The 24,327-nt window shown below is 44.1% G+C and overlaps 1 protein-coding gene across 2 annotated transcripts in view; it reads right to left on the bottom strand.

Moving 5' to 3' along the window:
- The window catches only part of Alk (ALK receptor tyrosine kinase), a 719,891-nt gene that overhangs the window by 317,443 nt on the left and 378,121 nt on the right, over positions 1–24,327 (bottom strand). For both annotated transcript variants that reach the window (XR_005505446.2, NM_001169101.3), the window contains exon 4: positions 10,326–10,527. Coding sequence is in view for 1 of the 2 variants with exons in the window: in NM_001169101.3 (NP_001162572.1) it covers positions 10,326–10,527 (202 nt within the window). In the remaining variant the exon portion in view is untranslated. The remainder of the gene's footprint in view (positions 1–10,325; positions 10,528–24,327) is intronic.

Raw genomic sequence — 24,327 nt, 5'->3', positions numbered from 1 at the left:
AGAATTTAGAAGCCATCCGGAGAGAACACTGGGGGCAGGTTAGTAACTGGGTGTGAGGATCTCCAGGCCACTGGTGCCTCTGGTACGCAATGGCATTTGGTAAACACTAAAAGACATTTTCAGAGAGAAGCTATCGCACTAGGTACCGAAGAATGCATGTGATCCTCTGGTGCAAATAGGGTAAGGGTAGTCGAGCTATGAACAATAACTCATTTTCCCCATTCCTGCCAAAGGGGGAAGGGAGGGACAGTGGGAATCTGTGTCAATCTAACGAGGACAACAAAGGTGGTCTCTGTTCTGAGATCCATCTGCTTTATGGGGAGACATTCTTGTATTTGTGCATCATCCATCAGCACCTGAGTCCTCACTGGAAATGAAGGCAGCATCGGGACTGAAGGGTGGTCCTCTCTTTTCGGCTGTGACCCCAGGGCATTTGCTCCAAGCACAGGCTGGGTGATTATGGGTCCAGCCAATATACTTTGCTCCTTAAGGTAGCCTTTGTGGGCAGCTAATGGGTTTGCTACCGCACAATCCCATGACGGAGTAAGAGCTCAGAGACACTGAACAGGGAGTGGATGGAAGGTTTCTAAATGACAAACACAAAGGATGTCACAGCCTCAGCTCGTCATTGTTCTCCTCAGGTTGCCTGTCCCCTTGCACAGACTTACTCTATGTGCTAGATACTTCTCTTCAGCACCTAACCAGCCCCCTTCCCCTCTAGAGCAGGCTCTTTGGGTATCTTGCCAGGTGACCACCAGCACTCCCATGCCACCTACGTGAAACAGTCATCATAACTCTTCCCATAGCACTATAATATCCACGCCTTCCCAACATCAAACAGCACTGTGAGATCCTAGGAACTGCAAGAGCTACCAGTATTCTGGTGACGCCAGTGGCTGAGGCTAAGAAAAACTCATAGACCTTTGTTGTCAGAATATATGAATGAACGAGAGAATCTCTTGCTCCCAATGGGCTGTCACCTAAATTCCTTGATTTATTCTAATATTCTTGTCCCTGCTGGGAAACGCTGAGCTTCAGTAAATACTTCTGAGGTGAGACGTGATTCTGTCAATCCATTTTGACTTCTCTTTGCATACAATGTCTACTTATCATTATGGGACTTGGCAAGATACTGTTCTGACAAGCTAGGGGGTTACAAGTATTCACAACTCTCTCATCCTTCTGGTGCGCAGTCCATCAAATATTCAGGGCAGAGTAGAAAAAAACAAAAGCAGCAAGCTCAAAAGACCCTTCTACAAGCCTTCAGCTGTCAAACCACAAAGGTCAAAGTCGGCAGAAATGGATGGTCTTCCCATTTATTTTATATATATATATATGACGCCTGCCAATAAAAGTGATCGTGAGTAAAAGTTCTATCTGCCAGGAAAGGAATTGTCCTTTGTACTTTGTACTTAGTGGCAACCTTGACAGTTGAGGAACACTTTGACAGCTGCCTCCTAGTCCCAGGGAGGAATACATATCTATCCTAAAGTGTAGGTGGAGGGCGGGGAGACATGACTTGTCATCATCCCATTGACTAAATATTCTTCTTTGATCTCCAACAGAGCCTTAACATTAACTTTAGGTCCAAAGCACAGGTTTGAAAACTGCTGCCTTGTGGAGCTACCTTGAAACTGATCTACAGAACTATCACTGAAGGCCTACTATGTGTTGGTATTCTATCTAAGCTCCACCCCCACAGCTACCTGGGAACAGCCAGGTATGCTCCGCCCCACAGTTGCCTAGCAACAGCCAGCTGTGTCTGACTATAAAGGGGGCTAGGAGCCTCCTCCGCTCCCTCTTACTCTCTTTGCTCTTCTTTTCTGCTCTTCCCTGTCCCTTCTCTCCCCATTCCCCGTTCCACCACATGCTCATGGCCGGCCTCCTTTCCTCTCCTCTCTTCTTGTCTTCTCTCATTAAACCTCTCCAGGTGCAACCATGTTGGCTTGGTGTACTTTATCCGGGCGCGGGTTGAGATTTAAACAACCACACCATGTGCTACCCACTATGCCAGATGCTTGGGGAAGTAAAAGATCTACAAGCCAAGGTCTCTACTCTTAAGGCTGTGGCTCAGAATTAGATGAGTTTCTGTGAGAAGAGCTTTTCCTAATGGATGAGAACAGCTCTCTCTCTTTCCTCCGAGCGAGGCACGGGGCCAGGACTTAACTGCAAGGCCCTCTGGGGAGATAGCAAGACAAAAGAAAATGAACCCAGCAAACTGTATTCCCTGTGCTGTCCACGGCTAGAGACAAATCACAGCGCCTCGCTAGGTTCAGCTTACTCATCTATAAAATGAGAATAATGTGCAGGGTGAAAATCCTAGTGAAGAAGAAATGGGTTAGTGGATGCCGAAGCACCTGGTAAACCAAACAGGCACAGGTGCAGAAGATTGTCACTGTAACGATGAACTGTGTGCGTCTGCCTCCTACAAAGAGAACAGGGCAGTGCAGCTGGGACCCAGATGAGGGTCAGCACACACGGCATTCTGATATATGAAAAGGATGTATATAACAATAGATAAGTATTCACATGAATATATGGAGAGATGGAGTAGTAATACACACACACACACACACACACACACACACACACACACACACACACACACACACGGTTACATGGTAGATGGACAGATGTTTGGTATAGATAGTTATGGCTAGATAAATCCATGAAAGAGATTTTCTCTGACTCTAACAGGGACGGACTCTTTCTAATCTCTGCTGAATTCTCAGTTTCTTAGTGTCCTGTGCCTTTGGAAATCCTTCTGGAAGCATTTGTGTTGTGTGGAAGACAAATCCCATACACAACTCAAGTGCATTCTAGCTCTCCCAGCTTGAGGGATGCACAGTCAAGCCTGGGCTGCAGTTGGAGAGTGTTATCTTGAGTCTGTCTGCCTGTGCGGAACAAGGACTTACACTAGTCCACTGCGCACTTCCCAGCTTTTTTTCTTTCCTCTGTAATGCTTAGTCAAGTGGTTATGTAAATCTAGCAGCTTATGTGATCAAGCAATTAAGCTGAGATGATAGCCATGATTCTTAATTTTTGATGTAGAGTGGAGTCCCCAATGAGCTTTCTAAAAATACACATGCTCATGCCCCATTCAAAGATGAATAAATCAGGTGAGTCACGGAAGAGAGGACTCAGATTTTGGAAAGGCGTGGCCCTGATTTCTGCTATCCAAGTTTTAGATCTACCATGTTGGAGCACAGACCAGTTCCTACAGAGAATCTCAACATGCTGCAAATTGCCTCAATATTATTACCCAAAATGGTGAGAAATATGGTGTAGCCAGGCACAGCCAATTGGACTCTTGCTCCACCATAAATAACCTAATCAGTCATGCTAAGGATGAGGAAAATCAATTCATATCTTAGATCTGATCATGTTTAGGTCCCATAACCATGGTGAGCCTGGAGCAGGAGCAGCCCTGGACCCCTTAGGAGGACAGACAGCTGCACAGATGCTAACAGTTTAGCATAGGTTCTACACGTCCTATTTGAGCTTCACGATGAGCCACAGGGTAAGGTAATTATTGTCATCTTATTAAGAAACTGAGATCCAATCAAGCTCCCTGTCGTGGGTGGACAGCAAGCCTCAAGAATACTTAGACTCTGTGTCCCATGAGCACCTGCGTTAGAGAACTCTGATCTCATGATTGTGACTAAGGTAGAGTATCCAGGAAATATGTCTCTGACAAGCCAGGGTGTGAGTTTTAAGGCTTTTAAAAATTATCTTTAAAGCCTTTGAATGGCTCTCTCTTTTTAGTGTAAATCACCCAGACATTAAAGCCCTTATTGTATATTTATTAGTGTGTTATTCAGACCAAGGGGAAAGAGAGGGAGGCTGACACCGTGAATGACTTTGAAAGTAAGAAAAAGCTGGGCCTGAAATTAAATCATTGTGACACTGCCACTCGAGGGCATCAATTGCAATAAATGATCACCTTTTTTGTATTCCTGATCTCGTTTATCATGCAGGCAGGATTTGAGGGGAACGTAGGTAGGATGTGGACTGCTAAGGGCTCTGAGAGGTCTGCGTTGGCCACACTTGGTACAGTGCCCTGGGAAGCCCGAAGTTAAACCCAGCACAACTCTGGAAAAGTAACCGTCTTCTGAAGCAAGTGTCCTGTTCACTCGAGTGCTTGCTTGGGGACATCTCTCCATCAGCTCGAAGGGACCATGCTGGCCTATCAACTTCCAAGAAAAGCTAAGGTTGTATGTGCTGTGTGAATGGGGAGGGAAGGCCCCCGTGGGAAAGAGGTAAGAATTGCCCCTGTGGTAGCCAGGAGGGACCAATGGCAGAGAGATGAAGAGAACAACTGATTGTTGCCCAACAGTCTGGCAGTCTCTGGAGAAGGGGTTACTGGTACAGAATGGTTCTTGGAGGGTAGCAGAGGATCCCTGTGATGTCCTCCAGAGGAAGTCAGACACCAAAGCTGGAAAGAGCTGTGGTTACTCACGCTGCAAGCTGTGGAAGGCATTAGGGCTAAGAGCATGCCTCTCAGTGACCATTTCTTTTTGTGCTCCATTACCCTGGTGCATCTTCTGGCTTGTATGACTCCAACTGTTTAAAGCTGAGGTCTTGGGTCAGAACTGATTTGCTTAAGCAAAAGTGGCCTCCAGCTTGGACCTGGGTCCATCTTCACTTGAGCAGGTTTTCATTTGAGGGAAGTGGATTAGGGCATTTCCTGTCACAGCTATTCAGTCAGGAGATGGCATAAAAGAACATGGAAGAGCTCCTGGATACATGTGTGGTGGTGAGTCCTTGTTCTGTCATAAGTGTGCAGTGTGACCTCTAATAGCACATCATGCAATTGGCTTCAGCTTCCCCACATAGAAACTCATGGGAGATTCTGGGCTTCAGTGTCTTCTAGGCCTAGGGTTAATGTCTACAGAAAAGTGAGGTTTTGCATAGAGGGCTATCTCAGAACCCTCCCATCTTCTACAACAGGCATGTTGGCACTGGATGCCCCTGCCACATTTGCTGGACCCAAAGCTCAATATCAACATATCTTTTAGATTTATGTCTTTCAAGTATTAGCAATTCAAGTGATTGGCAACTCTCATGCCCCCGGGGACCAATTGTTCCCTTCACACACTGTGGAGTTCTGGTCACACATAATAAAATCCCCAGATAGTCATGGCTGCCGGAGAAATCTGTGTGCTTAGAGAAGCAGGAGGACTCAAAAGAGATGTCTGAAAAAGAACCCAGGAAATTCTCTTCTGCAGCCTCCTAGACCACAAACCCTTATGTCTGTATTCCAGAAGCCGGGAGGGCACCGAGCTATGCACAGCTGATTGCCGCAGTGGGATCTATCATGCTAAAACACATCACCAGGGCAGCATGGTGCAGCAGGCAGCTCACCGGGCAGGACCTGGCTAAGCCTCTTACTATCTCTATGATATAGCTGTTGCCATTTGACTTGTCTTCATGGGCTGGATGTTCCTTGAAAGCCATGGTCATGTGTTCTTTGGCTTTGCCATGTCACTTCTCACAGGAAAGGCACACATTCCACTGTTGGAAAACATAGTTATGTAGAAAAGGAGCTAGCATTATTGTGTGTCTCTTACAGTGGGGCATAATGTGAGCCATTTTTCTTATGCCGTCTCACAACTCCCTTATATTCTTTCTGATCACGAGGACTTAGTGACCGCTCATGTGTAGCTTTATCGATGCACTCTACCTACTGGTAGTCAGCCAGACCTGAGCTGTTCGGACAGCCCTGGTTGTCTCTTTCCTTGCTTCTGTAGTCATTTTGGCTAGGTGCTAGCAGACTGGGCCCTCATCTCTCTGTCACCCAGGAGACCCCTTCCGAAGCCAGGCAGTCTTGGCAGACTCTGCTGCTCATGTCCTACTGCTTTCCAGCTAGTAGGAAAAGAGCAGTGACTGTGAGCCCCGGATGCCCTCTCCTCTGCCTCCCAGTGCTTCTAGGCAGGCTGCTGTCCCCTGAGCGGCCACTGTGGAAGCAGGACTCAAGAACCCGTGGGGACTTGGGAGGGTGTGACTTTTCATTCTGCTCCTCTGAGTCTAGCTTTCCCCAGCTCACTTGGTTCTTGTTATTCCCTCCACGGTGGCTGAAAAGAAAACATTGAATATCACTTCCCAGTGACTTGTCTCCAAACTACCATCTCCTCTTATGAGAAGGAGTCAGCTCCACTTGCAATCATCACAGTCAACACCGCCAAGTTGTCACTTATCCTCCTTGCTTCTCTGAGGGAGTGACCTTTCAGTGATATGAGCCACTGGCTTCTCCTGGAAGGAGCCCATAAGCTGAGACTAGATTAATCTCTATTAGAACAGACCATATTAGGGTATAAAACATAGCCCTTGACACTTGCATTATACCCAGTAGGCAGAAAGTCCCATCCTTGAAAGGGACCCACAGCAGCATGTGGACGGGGCCAGTAGCATCATTCCCTATGTACAGATGAGGAAATGAAGACTTAAGAAGACAGGATTTGCCTGAAGCCAGAACACTGTCCTCAATGGGGTTAATCTTGTATGTTTGTTGTGACCCTGACCTAACTTCCAAATACCCAGAGCTCTCTGACCGTATGAATGCTGATCATCGAATAGCAAGATAGGATTTTAAACTCAGGATTTCTCATTCAGCACAGCAGCCGAACTATGATTTTCCTGCTGAACTACCATGACCTGATTAAGCTCGTACAGCAATGGATGGAAATGCTCTGAAGTCTGGCTGCTGGGTTCAGAACACCGCCAAACTGCTCAGCCTTTGACTTCAGACAGGTTAATTGGCTTCACTGAATGTCTTCATTTGCAATATGAGAGATGACAGCAATAATGTATTTCATTGTGTTTTTATGAGTACAAAGTAACAAAACACATGTCAGGGGTACAGCAGTGATTGGTCAGGAGAGCTAGGAGGTGCTAAATAGATTTTAGCCGTTATTACTCAGCTTAATATGTCATCGTAACCCATGACCAACCACAGTGACTGACACACTGTCATGAATGCAGGCCTCCAGACACTCAACTTGAGAAAATAGGTCTTGTGATATAACACGAAGTAGGTTTACTCATTCCCTGGCCATGGTTACTACAGCTAGAAGTTGAGAAGTTTGAAACTAGACAAATCTTATAGTTTCTTTCAGCTCTACAGTGCTCCCATAACTGTACAGATGTCAATGCTTTCTAGAAGTGACTTGTTCTCAACATGGATGTTTAACTGAGAGAGAACACTTAGAGAAATATCTGGGGGTGTTTTTGATTGGCATATCCAGGAGGGTTGCTAATGTTCTGATGACATCTAGTTTAGTAGAGGCCAGTGGTACTTGTAGAAAAGGACACTGGACAGCCCCACCTAACAGAGAGAAGTCTTCTAGTTCAAATGTCAGTAACATGAAGCTGAGAGACTCTGATCTAACTTATAAACACACAGAGCTCTCTGATTTGCTGGACAAGGGTCTTGTGTCAAGTAGTTTGCTAAGATGCCCAGGAGAACAAACCTCCTCGATGCAGTAGAATGGGCTATTGATTGTCCTTTGTGCTGACACCTCACACCCCCATCATATTGATCTAGCTGGAAGTAAGAAGCTGGCCTAGGGCATCTTTAATTTAAAGTTGGAATCATTCCTGTACATCATTGAAGTCTACAATGGTTCTGTCAGAGATGGGGAGAACATCCCTTTGTGTGAGATTCTTCAGTTTAGGACAAAGTCTCTCTAGACATGGGGCTCCATATCACTACATCTGTCTCAGCACGACCCTTATTCCCCTCTCCTGTCTCAGATCATGCCTTGCAGAGGGCAGCTCCCTGGTGATCAGAGAGTTCACACTAGGCAGTAGGGTGAATCTTGAGCTTGATGGCTACAGCTGCTGGAAGGAAATTCATGGTCCATCTACACAGGGTGGTTTCCCTGGCCTCATCATCAGCGAGGGGAAGGCTGCCCCTGAAGATACTCACATCACATGGTTCCAGGTTTGTTTATCTTGAGGAAGGAGAGGATGGAAAGCAAATGTCTTTGGCAAGGTTCTGTTACCTTAGTTCTCTTTCCCAGCCTTCCTCACTCCTACTCTCCACTCAAATAGTCTCACTTTCCAGTAGGTTTTAGCTTTACTGGAAAGACTACAAACTAGGGGATGGGTGTAGTATCTAGTTCAGATAATACCACTTTCTGTTGCTTCTATCTTTGTGCATGTTCTCATGTGTTAAATTGGAGTCCACTTAGCTATGATGAGCATGGGAAGATTCTGAGGTAAATATGTCTTTTTGGTAGTCACCACAGAGGATCCACAATGATACTGGCACTGCTACGTGGGAGGTGTCAGTGTCCTCTCACACCCGTGGGTATCGTAGGCTTCTCTCACAGTGTGATCTCAAAGTCTAGTCACCTATGACATCAGTGATTCTCTGCCTCAACCCACAGAACCCTAGGGGTTCATTGTTTGAATGTCCAGAAGCTTCAACATGCACTCTCTGGTGTCTGGCAAACTGCCTGAGGCTATGGTAAGTCAAACTAATCAACTCACAAAACTGGCATGTTCTGAGGTCACCACTGCTCCTGCTCTGCCAATGGATGGGAGGCCTTTCCCTTTGGGATTTCTACTAGGAAAGAACATGAGGATGAAAACAAAAGCCCAGGTGCCTGAGAACAGTTTGTCCAAAACAATGGGCAGCCAAGGCACCTGACACTCCTTATTTCTAGTGACTAGAATAGAGCAAGGGAACCAAAGAGTCACTTCAGAAGCAAAAAGATGGATGTGAGTTTAGCTATGGGATTAACATCCTTACTGGTATTAAATGTCAATACTAATTGAATGCCATGTGTCATGATCATATCTATCCTGCATACCCTCCCTCCAAGTCCTCATAGACTCCTACCGATGCACATACCCTTCTCAGCACTTCTATCTTGTCTCTCTGGTCTCTCTGGTCTCTTTGGTTTCTCTGGTTTCTCTCTCTCTCTCTCTCTCTCTCTCTCTCTCTCTCCCTCCCTGCTCCCCTCTCCCCCAGTCCAAATGGTACTGCCTATATGCACATAGGTGTTATGGGGCCATATACTGCAACATGGGGACACCACACCCAAGTGAACATACCCCAAAGAGAAGTGATTCTTCTTCCCCTATAACTATCAACTGTCAGTGACTCCTCACCCAGGGGTTGGGGTTCAGGAACCCCTCTCCCAGACATGCCAGGGGGTTAACTGCCATGATCAGGTGCATGTGATCACTGAACTCCTATGAGTTCAGGTTTACAACACTCTTGCCATGTCCAATGAAAGAATAAATTAAACTAAGAAATACAAATAAAAGATTTCATTCCTCTTGGCGTTGCATGGTGTGGTCCTTCTAGATACAACTGGATACAGACGGATCCTTAGCATGGAATGAGAAACTAACTTCAAAGGAAGCACTGAATAAACCTCATAGCCTCGTTGGAAAAGCAATAGTCAAAATTCCATGTATGCACACCACGGGGACAGAGGATGGGTGACAGGCATCAGTCACAAGGGACTCTCCTCAAAAGTTGTCTTCTTTGGAGGATGACAATCTGAACTTAGTTCCAAAATCAGAATCTTTCTCTTCAAGCCATTGCCCTTGTTGACTGAAAAGTGGTCAAATATGTGGCAACTCAGAGCTGAGCCCTTGATAGACATTGATATATAATATCAATATGATATATTTATATGATATATAAAATTATAAAAGGAATGGAGAGAAAATGGCAGACAGAGCTGCCTAGTTCAAGTTTCTTTCCCATGCCATTCCTTGTAGAAGCCTGAGGGATCATGGAGCAAGCAAGTTACACTTCCAGAATGGGTGCTGCAGGGTTGTGCACATCTGGAAAGTTCTAGAACAAAGCTCTCTTCTAATCTCTGATTGTTAACAGTGGGATGTGTCCCTGACGAATCCCATTTTCAGGCCTCATGGTCTCATAGGATCTGCTTGGGTGGTTGCACTATTTTCTTTTCCCTTCCTTGCCCTTGCTCTGCTGATAAAACCTATTGTCTGGCATATTAAATTGATTTCATGGCTGCTGTTTAACATTCTCTTTAGCTGTTTGCTCCTTGGCTCCATCTGGACCTCAGGGCATGAATATCTTTAACATCCACACATTAAGTGCCCAGTCTGACAGCTGGTCCTCTGGCCTTTGGAAGGACTGCCCTAGCCAGGGCAGTCTGGGGAACCCACAGATCAAGGCCTGAGGCATTACCTGGGGGATATTAGCAGTAATGGTTCAATCTGGACCTCCCTATTAAAGGACAATTGTGAGTCTTAAGTAGATGTCAGAGTCTGGAAATGTGCATTCCCAAGCCAAATCGCCTTCTAAAAAATCAATTTGGACCTTAGGAAAGACTTACCCATGTTTCCCCGGGGTAGGCACCAGAAGAATCTCTCTTCCAGCTTCATTGTGGGGTAGGAGCTGGGCAACATATCTCCCAGAAGGCTGTAGATGTCTGTGCACTGAGACAGCCAGCGTGCAGTGCTCACTACTGCTCCTCATCCAGGGGCTCAGGATGGTATGCTTGGAATCTGCAGAGGTGTTCAGGAGGAGGAAGGAGCCTGGAAAGAGAAAAGGAAACTGACTCTGAAGATTTATCCAAGCAAGAGGACAAGCAGCAGTTCCATGCAAAGGCACGAAGACCAATGGCAACGAACTGGGAGATGCCCGGCTTTCTATGCTCACACCCAACCTCATTCTTTCCCTCCTAACATTTCTTTAAAGGTAGTCAGTCCAGCCTGGAGGAGGTGGATGGTGACCAGGGACATGGCTTTGATAATCTCTGGGGACAGAATTCTAAGCTGTAGTAGTTTTAATGAGAACATCCCCCATCAGCTCATAAATTTGAAGGCTTGGTCACCAGGCAGTCATTGTTTGAAAGGATTAGTAGGAGTGGTCTTGTTAGAGGAAGGTCACTGGAAGTGAGCTTTGAGGTTATTAAACATCCAAGCCAGGCCCGGTGACTCTCTCAGTCTCTCTCTCTCTTCCTGCTGCCTGTGGATCTGAATACAGAAGTCTTAGCTACTTCCCCTGGACCATGTTTGCATGAGTGTTGCCATTCTCCTAGCCACAATGAGAACAGACTAAACCTTTGAAACTGTAACCCAGATCCAATGAAATGTTTTCCTTTATAAGAGTTGCCATGTTCACAGTGTCTTTTCACAGCAAGAAAACACTAAGACATAACCTTAGTGTTTCATGTTTAACTGGCTTTCTCTTCTTCAGTCATGGGGTAGTTTTGTTTGTTTGTTTTTATAATCTAGGAAACAGGAATCAAAGAATCTATTTCCAAGGACATCTCCCTTGCTTACTAGCTAAGTGGTTTTAGGCAGAAACAATAGCTTTCTTAGTTTTCCGTTTACAGAACAGGGTGGGAAGGTTTTGCTGAACTCAATAATCTCCTTGGCTCCATTTTGGATGGAGTCCTGTGAATGTGCAACTTTTTTCCACAGAGAAAGCCCTGGAACTCCCCTACTGGTCCCACACTTGTAGTAGTTTCCTTCTGAGACGAGCTGGATTCTAGAGGCACAGGCCAGATGACCTACAAGAAGCAGTCGTTCCTGGGGATTACTGTCCACATAAAAATCATGGCTGGGTTTTATTGTTCCAGGCACTCTCTGCAATGCATTAATTTTGCTTGTAGCACTTCCGCATTGATGCTACAATGATGCTACAAGGTAGCTGCTGCTCCTTTTGCAGCAGAGACGCCTCACAACCCTGATTTCCCTTGTGGGAACAAGATAACGAGGGCTCAATCTTCTTAAACTGTTCCTGGTACTTTCCAAGATTTTCTTCTGCACAGTGCAATTTACCAACTCGGCGAGTGAACTAGCGGTCTATCATGAAGAACGGTGAAGAAGAAAGAGCAGAACCCTTTCTGAGGCTGACAGTGTTGCTCCATGAGAAAGTTGCAACATGTTAAAAGTAGATGAAAGTAATTTAAGGTTAAAATGGGGATGAAGTGTGTGTGTGAGGTTGCCTCTGAAACAGATCAAGGACTGGGCATCAATGCTAGACTCAGTGCGCTGTATCTGTTGAACCATTTCAGCATGGCCTACGTGAATTTGGAAAAATGCTCTCTAACTCTCACTACATAATCTATATCTAAACCTCAATTTATAGCAAAGAAAAAGGGTTGGAACCCGAGACTCAGAACTGGCCATGCCACATGATACAACCCTTTGCTTCTCAGGAGAAGTAGACTGTCAAGATGGGGCACTGATGTGATGCCTTCAAAAGTGTCGAAAGTCAGAACCAGCTGCCAGGTCTCCAGACTCCTATGCAGTGTTCTCCCTGACACCTTCCTTAGCATTGTGGGGTCCTTCTCCTAAACTGTGGTCGGGAAAGCTTTGTCTGTGTCGTGTAGGTCAGGTACCCAGAAGAGCCCTTAGTGGGCAGAGAAGCAGGTGGCTGGATCCTTAACTCAATTTGCACAGACTCCAGATTCCTCGAACTGGCTGATTATTTTTGTAATCATATAAGCACTGGTTCTCCCTTGGGTGCATTAGCAGGAACAGGGCAGCAACCTGGTCTCTGAGTTACCAACTTGTAGCACAGACACCACAAGGAGTAAAACACTTTGGGAAACCAGGGATAGGGCTGGAGGTCCATGTCTGAAGAACCATAAAGAAAATGACCTTGACCTTAGGGACTAGAGAGATGGCTCAGCAATTAAGAACACTTGTTGTTTTTCCAGAGTACCCAAGTTCTATTTCCAGCACCCATATGGCAGCTCACAATTGTTGGTAACTCCAGCTCAAGGGGATCTGACCTCTGATAGTACCAGGTATGCGCTTGGTACACACACATTCATACAGGCAACACCATACACTTAAAATGAACCAATCATTTTGAAAAGTTAGGAAAAGCTCTTGAACTCATATCTTCTTTTTTTAAAAAAATATGTTTTATTTTTAAATTATGTATGTGAGGAGGAGAGGAAAAGGGATGAGGTGAGGGAGGGAGAGAGTGAGCACACTTTTGTGAAGATAAGTGCAGTGCCCATCACAACCAGAAGGTACCAGGGCCCTTGGAGCTAGACTTAGAAATAGTTTTGAGCTTCCCCAATAGGTGCTCAGAACTAAACTCTGGCCCATTGTAAGAGCAGCCAGTGCCCGCACCTATTGAGCCACCTCTCCAGACACTAGACTCTGTGTCTTTAAGTGGGAGAAAAACCACTGGTAGAACCAGTATATATAAGTAAGAACATAAGTGCAGAAAAAATATTTGGCTGGAGTGTGGGAAACATGGAGAGAAGAAAGATGGGTAGGGAAAATGGCTGCAGGGACACATAGCATATATCACTGGGTGAAGATTTCTACTGTTGTTTTGTGGCTAATGGAGAGCCATGTGGTTTGAGAAGGACTTCCAGAAGTCTTATCTGATTGTGCAGGAGGAGATCAGTATCAACCAGTATCCCCTCTCCCACTTGTCCACATTAATACAAGAGAGTGACTAAATTCAAGACATGTAATGGGTTGCTACGGTAAGGAAAGGTGTGGATTGGTATTGGGGAGGACTGAGGTCTTGTGTTGGGATCAGTGTCTTTGTCCGGACTGGGTGGGGCTCCTAGAGAGTCTCGATTGCATCTTCTCGCTCAGGACTCTTGGGGATACTTTCTGCTGTTAGAGTGAAGACTGCCCCATGTCTTGTGTGTTAATTTCCAAATAAAGGAGCAGTGGCTCTGTGCTGGCCTGAGGTGGTAGACAGTTGAGCTGCAAAGGAAAGAGTGGGTGAAATGAAGGCAGGGAACCCCTTTTCTTGGAAGATGACACGTATGTAGGCACAAAGGAACCTCAAGAGTCCAGCAGAAACTGCTGGAGGAGTGTTGGATCTGAAGGCTCCCTTCATTACTGCTTCTCTTTCTGGGTGTGGGAGAGCATGGGAAGCCTGCTCCCATATTTAGTAACGCAGTACCTCGATACTGGAGCTCCTCAAAATGCACTGGAGGATGGATTCTTTTTCCGATTCTAATATGAGAGATGATGTTTATATGAATTTTATTTTTTGTGCAACTGGACTATCAATCAGAGACCCAGCTTAAAGTATTTTCAATCTCAATGAAACTCTGTAGCCGAGCGCTATCTTTTTGTTGGCAGTTTCCTCCACCCAAAAATAGAAAAATACATTTCATAAGCTCCTTGGGATGTTGTCTATATAAATCTTTTAAAGTCAGTGAAGATCTCTCTCTCTCTCTTTCTCTCTCTCTCTCTCTCTCTCTCTCTCTCTCTCTCTCTCTCTCTCCTCATTCCTGTTTATTTCATTCAGAATATCTTGGAGCTAAGAGGGGACTCCTGAGGTCCCTTCTAATTAAGAAAGATAGTCTGACCATACACAGGCTTTCACCTTGAGGGGCCACAGGGGAGCAGAGAAGTAGAGGGAAGGGCCTGGTCACACAGTGGCTGCCTCATGTTTCCTTTAATGTGGGTGATATTGATGGTTATCATTATTTTTCCTCATCACTACTATAGGAAGATATTCATCTTAACTCCTTAACTTCTCTTAACCAACAGGACATAAAGAATGAGCTAGAAACCAAAGCCATGATCCCAAAACCTTAAAGGCCACTATGTAAGAGGTCAGACAGACTGTTGCTGATTCAGGCTCTACTTCTGCTAGTTATAGGCCTTGGGAAAATGATTTAAAGTCTCTCAGTCATTAGTTTGCCCATATTCAATATGGATATAATCTACTTTAAATATGGCTGCCTTGAGGATGCAATCAAACGGCAAGCGCACATGACCAGGACGGTGCCTGACCCATAGTAGACTGTGAAAAATGCCGGTGCCCTGATTGGACCATGGTGTCTAAGTTTGGAAGTGTTGTTTGTTGGTTAATTGGAATATTGTTTATTTTATGTGAAAGGATGTTTTGTCTGCATGTTATTTTCTCTGTACCAGAGTGAGTGTGCCTAGTGTTCATAGAGGTCAGAGAGGACATCAGATCCCTCAGGACTGAAGTTTCATGTAGTTATGAGTCACCATGTGGGTTCTGAACCTAAGAGCAGACAGATCCCTGAGCTACCAAGTCATCTCTCCAGCCCCAGAGGGTTTTTGATTCAGCACTGAACTAGAATCAATTGGATGGACTGAGTTTCAGCCCTATTTCCATCAGGGTCAGGCTTTCTTTGTTTGTACAATAAAAGGTTGAGTCCTGTCCCTAAGGATCCCTTCAGCTTGAAACTCAGTAATTCTATCTGCCTGACTAGAATATTAGTAACCTAAAGGATCCAAGTCAAGTCTCTAAGCCCCCAAGACCTAAACACTTCTTCCCCTAATTCATCTCTCTGAGGGTTCTACACCAACAGTTTCAATCAATTGGTCAAATACACCATGAATGCTCTGCTGAGAGTGAACTTCGAATCTTGCCCTTGCCTTTACCTCTCCTTAAGAAGGGCTCCCAGCCTAGCATCCTGTGTCTTATGCTTCTACCCTGAGACTGGCCTTACCTCAGCTTCTCTGATAATTAACACAGCACCACAACAGGTACTCGAGCAAATGTTCTTAGGACATCAAAGCAATCTATACAAGAACAAAGCAAGGAAGGATAATTTATAATAATAATTTTTAGGGAATGGTCTCCAAATTCTGCTTCTCCAACCAAGTGCCACACCCTAAAAGGTGTATCTGTGAGGATTTCTAATTTATTTAAGTGGCTGCCCACATTGTTCAAGATATGATCTTTCCACATTAATGATCTTGTAAGAGAGATGATAACACCTGCTTTCATTGTCTGATCTTTTATTTTTATTAGTTCTTTGAGAATTTCACAGTCTGTTTTGATTGTGTTTGCTTCCTCTTAACTACTCTCCCATTCAACTTCCCTTTTCCAATCATTCCATCCATGTCCCGTGTCTTCTTTCCCTCTGGTTTTTGTTTGTTTGTTTGGTTTTGGTTTTGGTTTGTTTTCTTTTCTCTTTTGAATCAAGTGCAATTTGGGCTGCACATATATTCTTCAATATTGTGGCCTTCCACTGGGGCTGGGTCCACTTACCAGGCCCAACACTATTAAAGAAAACAGAACCTTCCTCTCCCAGAAGCGATCAGTTGTTAACATGTCCTTAGCCAGGCGTGGGCCTCTGCGCCTACCTCCTGTCTCCATGATGGAATGACCTGGCTTGAGTTTGCATAAGGCTTGCGTGTGCTGTCATGACCACCACTCATTCAGATGGGCAGCTTCCCCGCTGTGTCTGGAGGATACTCTTTCCTTGTAGCCATCCATCCTCTGACTCTTATGGTCTTCCTACCTCCTCTTCTTCCTCAATGATCTCTGAGCCCTGAGAGGAGTGGATGCAATACCCAGGTCTCATTTAGGGCTGAACATCCCTCAGTCTCCTATTCTGTATACCTCGGCCCATGTTAGTCACCATCCACCACAAATAGCAGCTTCTCTGATAAGGTTGAGAGATGCATTACTCTATAAGTATAGCAATAAGCCATTGTCAGTTTTTTAAAGCGTCTTGATTTTTATTGAATTTAAGTCTTAGGCTGTGCTAGGGAGCATGTCTAGGGCTTTGAGCTTTCGAGAAAAGCATCGGACCATTGAGCCGCACTCCCAGCCCTTGTATTGGTTTTAAAAACGTCTTCTGTTTGTTTGCAATTGTTTACCATTTGAACTTTACAAGAGGTGGAGTTTTTATTTTTTCTTTCTGCTTGTTCTGCAAGCTTCAGAGAATTACTGCCAGCCGGGTTCTTAGTTACCTTCTCTTGTCCTCCTGACTCATCCTACTACCATCCCGAGGCAGCTATATTTCTTCTTCACCTTGTCAAGGTTGTGTAAGAATGATTAAAGCTTTTCTGTTCTGTTTACGGGTTGATGCCAAACATCAAAAATCAATAAACAGGACTTTTACCCTGATGCGTATTTATTTATTTATGTGTTTATTTACTGCACTGAATGAGAGTTATACTTCTGATCTCTATAGGTTTAGAAGATAACCTACAGCAAGGGAACTGCTTCAAGCATCAGTGGTATCGACTGAATTCTCTCCCTCCTTCTCTGTCTCTCTCTGTCTCTCTGTGTCTCTCTTAAACACACACACACACACACACACATGCACACACACACACACTCACACACACACTCACACACACAATCGCCTGTCAAAATTGTGTCACCAATGGAATCGTGACTTCTTCGTGAAGTTCCAGGGCCCCAGGACCTTAATTGCTTCCCCCTTTAACTTGTTTTCTATCTGCCTCTCCTTCCCCACGTCACCCACACCCCTGCTCTTCTCCCTGAAGATTCTGACGCCCTCCATGAATTCTACATCCCGAGCCTCCAGTACAACTATAGTTCTGAAATGTCTTCCCACTCAGATTCTGCTAGTCATACTGTCCTTTAAAAAATCAAATCAATTATTAAAAAATTTCTCATATATGTATCATATTTACATATCCTCCTCTGCCTTCAAAGAACTTCTTTAGAGAGAGGTTTCCCTGAGAATCTTTGCGTATTTGACTTAATTTTTTATTTCAAGTTCAGACTGATAGGTCTGGTCCCCATATTAGAAAGCACACCCCTGAAACCGGAGGGCCTGGCTTTAGAATTTCCTAGAGCCCATGAGACTGAAGGTAAGACCAATGCTTATTTTATTTGTAACTTCTTTGTACTGTCTTAACCTAGAGGTCTGAGATTTCAGTTCAACGCATCTAGATGCACAACTTTGTAAGAACCTTCGTAAGAACTTACTGGTGGCATTGGCTGGGCTTTCTAAAAAGAAAAACACAAAGGTGCATCTTCTTCATTTCAGGCAAATATCTTGCCGTTTCTCTGATTTTTTTTCCAATTACCTGGTAGTCTTAGTCTTGGGTCCTTCTGAAGAGATAGCTTTCAAGTTAATTGTGTCACCTGACCTGTCTTCTTTTCTGTGTGAGCCCCTTTTCAACCTGCTGTGTTGTTGCTCTATGGGTGATCCTTGATCAGCTCCTCATATTCATACCAAGACTAGGAAGGCATGTTCATAGTTGGATCTTGTTCTTCACGCACTGAGACCCCTGACGGCCATTACCAGGGGCAGGCCATTTTGCAGGTGTCTCTCTCCCCAGTGCCACCATGAAGGATATGCCATTCTGGGCATTTGCGGTCTCAGTCCACTTGGACTTTTTAGAGAGAATTCTGTTTTCTACTTACTCCATGAGTAGTTAAGTATCCTACTACCCCTTTTCCTGGAAAATGTGATTGCCAAGGAGTGGGCAGCATGGAGTAGATGCACAGGCCTCATTCATCCTCTCACCCTGGCCCTCCTTCCAGAGATCTCCCTTCCTCTTCCTGATCTCAGCAGGTGTGTGAGGTGCCTTCCTTTGAGTACCCTGGGCCCTGCTACTCCATCCACAATTTCTATTTGCCTATAAGGAGCTACTGTGTCTCCTCTCCTGTTACAATGGTGATTCAGGATTTATTCCCTCTATCGAACTCTTAACGTATATTGTTAGGAAGACCTCAGGAGAGAAAGACACAAATGTGTGCTCGATCTATCTTGCTGAACAAGAAGCCTCTTAATCATAGTCTGTGAGTGAGAACACGAATAAACAAGTGCCTGGTATCATAATCAATCAAACACCATCCTGGATCATGGGTTAATTGTCCATAGTGCAAAAAACTAGTAATTTGTTGTTGTAAGCCATAATTCATTCAGTGATCATGATGACAATGCTGTTATTGGTGTTATGTGGATATTAAGAATTAGTGGAGGGTTCACGGGTTGGGAGATGGATAGAAGTACTATGAGGACCCAGCACCTGGGAATAATGTTACACCAACTCCCAATGTGTCTTCACTAATAGCAGCCCTGTGGGATGTTTTGTTTGTTTACTTTTGTTTTGTTTTGTTTTGGCTTTTTTCATGGTAGCCATGGCTACCATGAAACTTGCTCTTCAGACCAGGCTGACCTAGAACTCACAGAGATTCATCTTCCTCTGCCTACCAAGTGCTTGGACTGAAGACATGGACCACTCCCACCTCTGGGGTCTTAATAGGCATTATGAGAAAGCTCTGTGAATCCAATGAGCCATGGGATTCTTGGAATTAACAAAAGTAACAAGTCCTTCTGCTAAAGGACCTTTCAGAACTCCAAGATGTCAGTAACTCTTATGACTCTTCAGTAGTGGAATAAAAAAAAAACAGAGCACTGCCCAAACTCCTTACGCTGTAGAACTCATGTTGGGCTGTGTGGCCTGTAGCATGAGGAGTGCTATGGAAAATCTTCTTGAGTCTAGTTTCATTCCAAAATCATTTGCAGAGAAAGGAGGAGAAGAAAAAAAATCACAACATACAAGAAGGCAAGACAGAGGTGAATAATTTATTGGCATCCATGACTGTATTTCTCTTTACTTCTGTACTGTCTATATTTTAATATCTCATCTCTTATGCCTTCCATTCTTGTCTGAGTTCCAGACCGTCTTATAATGTACCAAAGCCGTACAGCCGGAGCATGCCTGTGGAAGGCCTTCTTTGTACTGGCCTCCATTGGAGGAGACTCTTAATTTGATCCCATATCTGACTTTGGGAATGTCATTTGAACTAAATATGGCGATCAATAGGTTAATTGCTTGTTGTATTGGGGAAAATCTCTAAAGCACAGAAGTCCAAGACTTGCCCAAGGACTTACGCACAGTACTGGTGTACCTGGAACTCAGAACAAGGTTTTCAGATTGCTAACCAAACAATGCCAGGATACCCAGAATCAGGCTGTCCATGATAAGGGTCTATGAGGACTTTTTTGGCCAAGCCCTGTGCTTTGGTGTTTGTGTTCTCCACCATTCTCTTCTTCTGCACTCTCACAACACTGAGGATCAGGCCCAGAAACCATTCTCAACCTTTCATTTGTCTTTCCCTGAGGTTACAAAGGCAGGTGGGGCCTAATTTTGAAATCATTTTTTGAGCTTAGAACGGCCCCTCACTGCTAGATAACATTTGGGAGTCTGTTCATGGGGCTCTATGAATTGGCCAAAGTAATAGTGCCCCTGGAAGAATATTCTTATTGTTTATTTTCCAAATCCAAATTCTCCTACCCTTTGTACCCCTGATTCGTGTGTTAAGATACAGAAGAGGAAATTGAAATTTAGGAGAGTAGGTAAGATTATCTTCACTGGCGTACTTTCTCAAGAGGGGCGTGGCAAACACACAAAGCATCCGAGGTCTAGAGGTTTCTAGAAAACATTGAGTTCCCTACTCATCTCCTCGTGTAGGAAGACAGCTCAGCATAGTGCCTGGCCACAGCTAAGCGCTGCAGAAGGCAGCTGGGCAGTGTTAGCATCCTGCTCCAGCGAGCTTGCACTGGCTCACTCCGTTTTCCTGGGAAATATTTGGAATCACCTCTGTGTCCTTCCTCTTCTAGGACTTAAGTGGATTGCTATTCTCTGCCTTCGCTTAGAGTAGAAGTATGTTGAAACGAAATTTAAGGCTGGTAAGGAAAGTTAAAAAAAAACTTTTCTTGCTGATATTATTATTCATAACATAGTGAGTCAAGTTGCAGCCCAGAAGTACTGGTACAAGTGCACAGTTAATAAACTTCAATAAACTAGAAATGCAAAACAACCTCTAAGGTCCAAGTTAATTGAGGCAAAGTTTCTCTGGAAATGATGATATATTCATAATGACATAGGTATTTTGGTATAGGTGGACAAATATGAAGACAGATAAATGTACATATTTATATTCCCTCACATATCTATAGATGATATCTACACGTATATGAGTGTGTGTGTATATATATATATATAATATCTATATTATATATATATCCCTTCAGATCTCTGACCCTGTTAAAAAGAATAAACTATTGTTAAACAGAGGCAGTTGGCTGTTTTCGTTTTAATCACAGATTTTTCACTTAGGAAAAAGGAGAAAAGCCAATAACTTCTGCATACCGAATATGTGTCCTGGGAAGTCAGCAAGAAAAGACAATAAAAAACAAGCAAATAAATAGGAGGAAACAGAAGCTAAAGTGCCGAGAACCCTTTTTCTCCCCGAGAGCTCATTTCGGAAACCCTCGAGGAAGATGGAACAACCCTCCATCTGACGGGGGGAGAAAGAGGGACCGGATGGAACCGGAACAATTGATTTAATTCAATGAGAAAGCAGGAGGAAGGAGGGGAAAGGGCATCTGCTGCTGGACGCACGGGATGGAGTCAGGGACAGAGTGGCTCTCCACTTTGGCAAGAAAAGCAGAGTTTATTCTCAGCCCAGGAACCAGATTGTTTAATTTGTGCTTTAACTTCCTAGAAGTCAAGGGTAGAAGAATCCTCCATGTTACTTGTTAGCAACGAGCTGGCTGACTTCCTTACGTTTGCTGTGCACTTCATTGATCATTTCCAGTAGAAATTTTAAAAGATTTTCTTTTCTCTCTCCCTTCCCTCTTTCTTATTCTCTGTCTCTCTGTCTCTGTCTCTGTCTCTCTCTGTCTCTGTCTCTCTCCCTCCCCCCTACCCCCCGTGTGCTCTGTGTGTGTATGCAGTTGCTTGCAGAGGCCAGAAGGTGGTGTCAGATCTATAAGCGCTGAAGTTACAGGGAGTTCTGAGCTATAAGAAGGGTGCTGGGACCTGAACTCAGATCCTCTGCAAGAGCAGTATACCCTTCTGACCTCTGTGCCATCTCTGTAGACTCTCCTATCTATATCTATATCTATATCTATATCTATATCTATATCTATATCTATATCTATATCTATATCTATATCTATATCTATATCTATATCTATATCTATATCTACCTATACCTATACCTATACCTATCTATATCTATATCTATATCTATATCTATATCTATATCTATATCTATATCTATATCTATATCTATATCTATATCTATATCTATATCTATATCTATATCTATATCTATATCTATCTATCAATATATATATATATATATATATATATATATATCTGTGTGTGTGTGTCTGTGCGCATGCACATGTGATTGTTTCTATTTCCTTGCAGGATCCTCACAAGATCCCAGATCTACACTAAGGCATCCATTGTTCCATTGTTTATCTAGTTTCCATGACAGCATACTCGACAATAAACAATTAAGAAGGAAGGGTTTCTCTTGGCTCACAGTTTGAGGCTCCATTCCATTATAGCAGAGGGGTCCTGGCAGCAGGGGCTTGTGTAGCTGTTCACATTGCATGTACAGTCAGGAAGCAGAGAGTGGTGCGTGCCTGTCTCAGATCCTTTCTCTTTTTCTTTCAGTCTGGAGTATTAGCCACTCACATTTAGCTGTGACTTCTTGCCCTAACAACAGAATCAAGACACTCACCTAGAGACAGACAAGTCTAGAGGCTCACCTCCTAGGTGAATCCTGTTGATGATACTGATCATTGTGATTAGTAAGCCCTAGAGTTTCATGATTCCATGATTGGCTCTCGGAGGCTCTGCTGCTAGAGGAGGAGCACAGCAAACCATGGAGCCCCAGTGTGAGGGAAAATGCAGCTGTGTGTCTTGTGTCATCTATGTGCCTTCTTGGGTCATTAGATGGCGCCCAGAGACCAGCTTCTTCATTATTCAGAAGAGGAAATGTGCAAGGAAGAAGGGAGATCTTCTTCATATTGTGGGTAGAAGGTTCTAGAACAGAGGATCTTAACCCTCCTAATGCTGAGACCCTTTAATACGGTTCCTCATGTTGTGGTAACCACCTAACCATAAAATTATTTTTCCTTGTTTCATAACTGTAATTTTGCTACTGTTATGAATAGTAATGTAAATATCTGATATGCAGGTATGTGATATGATCCACAAGTTGAGAAACACTGCTCTAGAGTAACCCATGCTTTATTTAACCAATGTTTCCACTTAGTGTTTACCCATTGTCATATAACTGGGGAATACCAACTGCAGCCATCATGTTAAATAGAAATCACACATCACTCTCCTTACTTTAAACTCTTCAGCACTTCCCACCTGACCATATTTTAAAACTGAAATTTCCTGGGGCTGGAGAGATGGTTTACTCGTGCTGTGCAACCAAGAGGACCAGAATTCAGATCTCAGCGCCCAGGCAACAAGCCAACATTGTCTTGCACATGACTGTGATCTCATTGGCTGGAAACTAGGAGATCATTGGAGCTGGCTGGCTGCCAGCTTATCCAAAATAAGTAAATTAACAAATAAATAAATAAATACAAACTGAAACAAAACCAAAAAACCAAACAAACAAAAAAACCAAACAAACACCAAAACATAAACAACCAACCAACCGACGAACCAGAATCCCCACATTCCCATATTGTCTAAAAGAAAACGTTGGAGAGGGATAAGGAATTCACCTGACACCTGCCCTGGCTTCGAGCCTGAGCACAGGCATGCTTACCCACACCACACTTACACACTGACACACATGCTTACCCACACCACACTTACACACTTACACACTGACATAATGCTTACCTATACCACACTTATACACTGACACTCATGCTTACCCACACCACACTTACACACTGACACACATGCTTACCCACACCACACTTACACACTTACACACTGACACAATGCTTACCTATACCACACTTATACACTGACACTCATGCTTACCCACACCACACTTACACACTGACACTCATGCTTACCCACACCACACTTACACACTGACACACATGCTTACCCACACCACACTTACACACTGACACACATGCTTACCCACACCACACTTACACACTGACACACATGCTTAGCCACACCACACTTACACACTGACACACATGCTTACCTACACCACACTTACACACTGACATGCCTGCTTACCTACACCACACTTATGCACTGTACTGATATGCATGTACCACATTTACACGCAAGCAAGCAAAAATACAAAAGAGGGAAAAAGAATATAAAAGCAATTTTAAAAATTAGAATACCTTGAAATTTATGGTTTACAAATTGACCAATAGCAAGTGCCGCAGTTTAATCCTTTGACACCCCCCATTTTCTCTTCTCTTGTCTTTCTCCTTTGCTGAGACTAGAAGTTGGAAAAGTGACTTAATTTAACCAGCTATCTTTGCAAGTGGGAGTGGTGAAGAGACAGTTGTGATCAGCATTCACATTAGCCATCAACTGCAGGTAACTGTGCTACAATTCACAGACCCAAAGAAACTGGGTAATAAGGAGTGTCCAAGGGAGGATGTGTGGCTCTCCCTCAGAAGGGAGGTAGATGGAGAGAGGGAACTCCACGGAAGACGGGGTGAGGAGGTGGAGTTGCTACTTAACTCCTGCTCCAGATGCTTGCATGGCCTGTGTGTGTGTGTGTGTGTGTGTGTGTGTGTGTGTGTGTGTGTGTGAGTGTGTGTGTGTGTGTGTGTGTGTGTATTTGAATATGACCAAAGACTACCTGCCTTCGAATGGCACCACCCACAAGGCTAGGTCCTC

The sequence above is a fragment of the Rattus norvegicus genome, chromosome 6 (genome assembly GCF_036323735.1).
Source record: "Rattus norvegicus strain BN/NHsdMcwi chromosome 6, GRCr8, whole genome shotgun sequence".
NCBI classification, from domain to species: Eukaryota; Metazoa; Chordata; class Mammalia; order Rodentia; family Muridae; genus Rattus; species Rattus norvegicus.
Note: the sequence above shows the minus strand (reverse complement) of the source record. Positions and strands in the feature narration are given on the sequence as shown.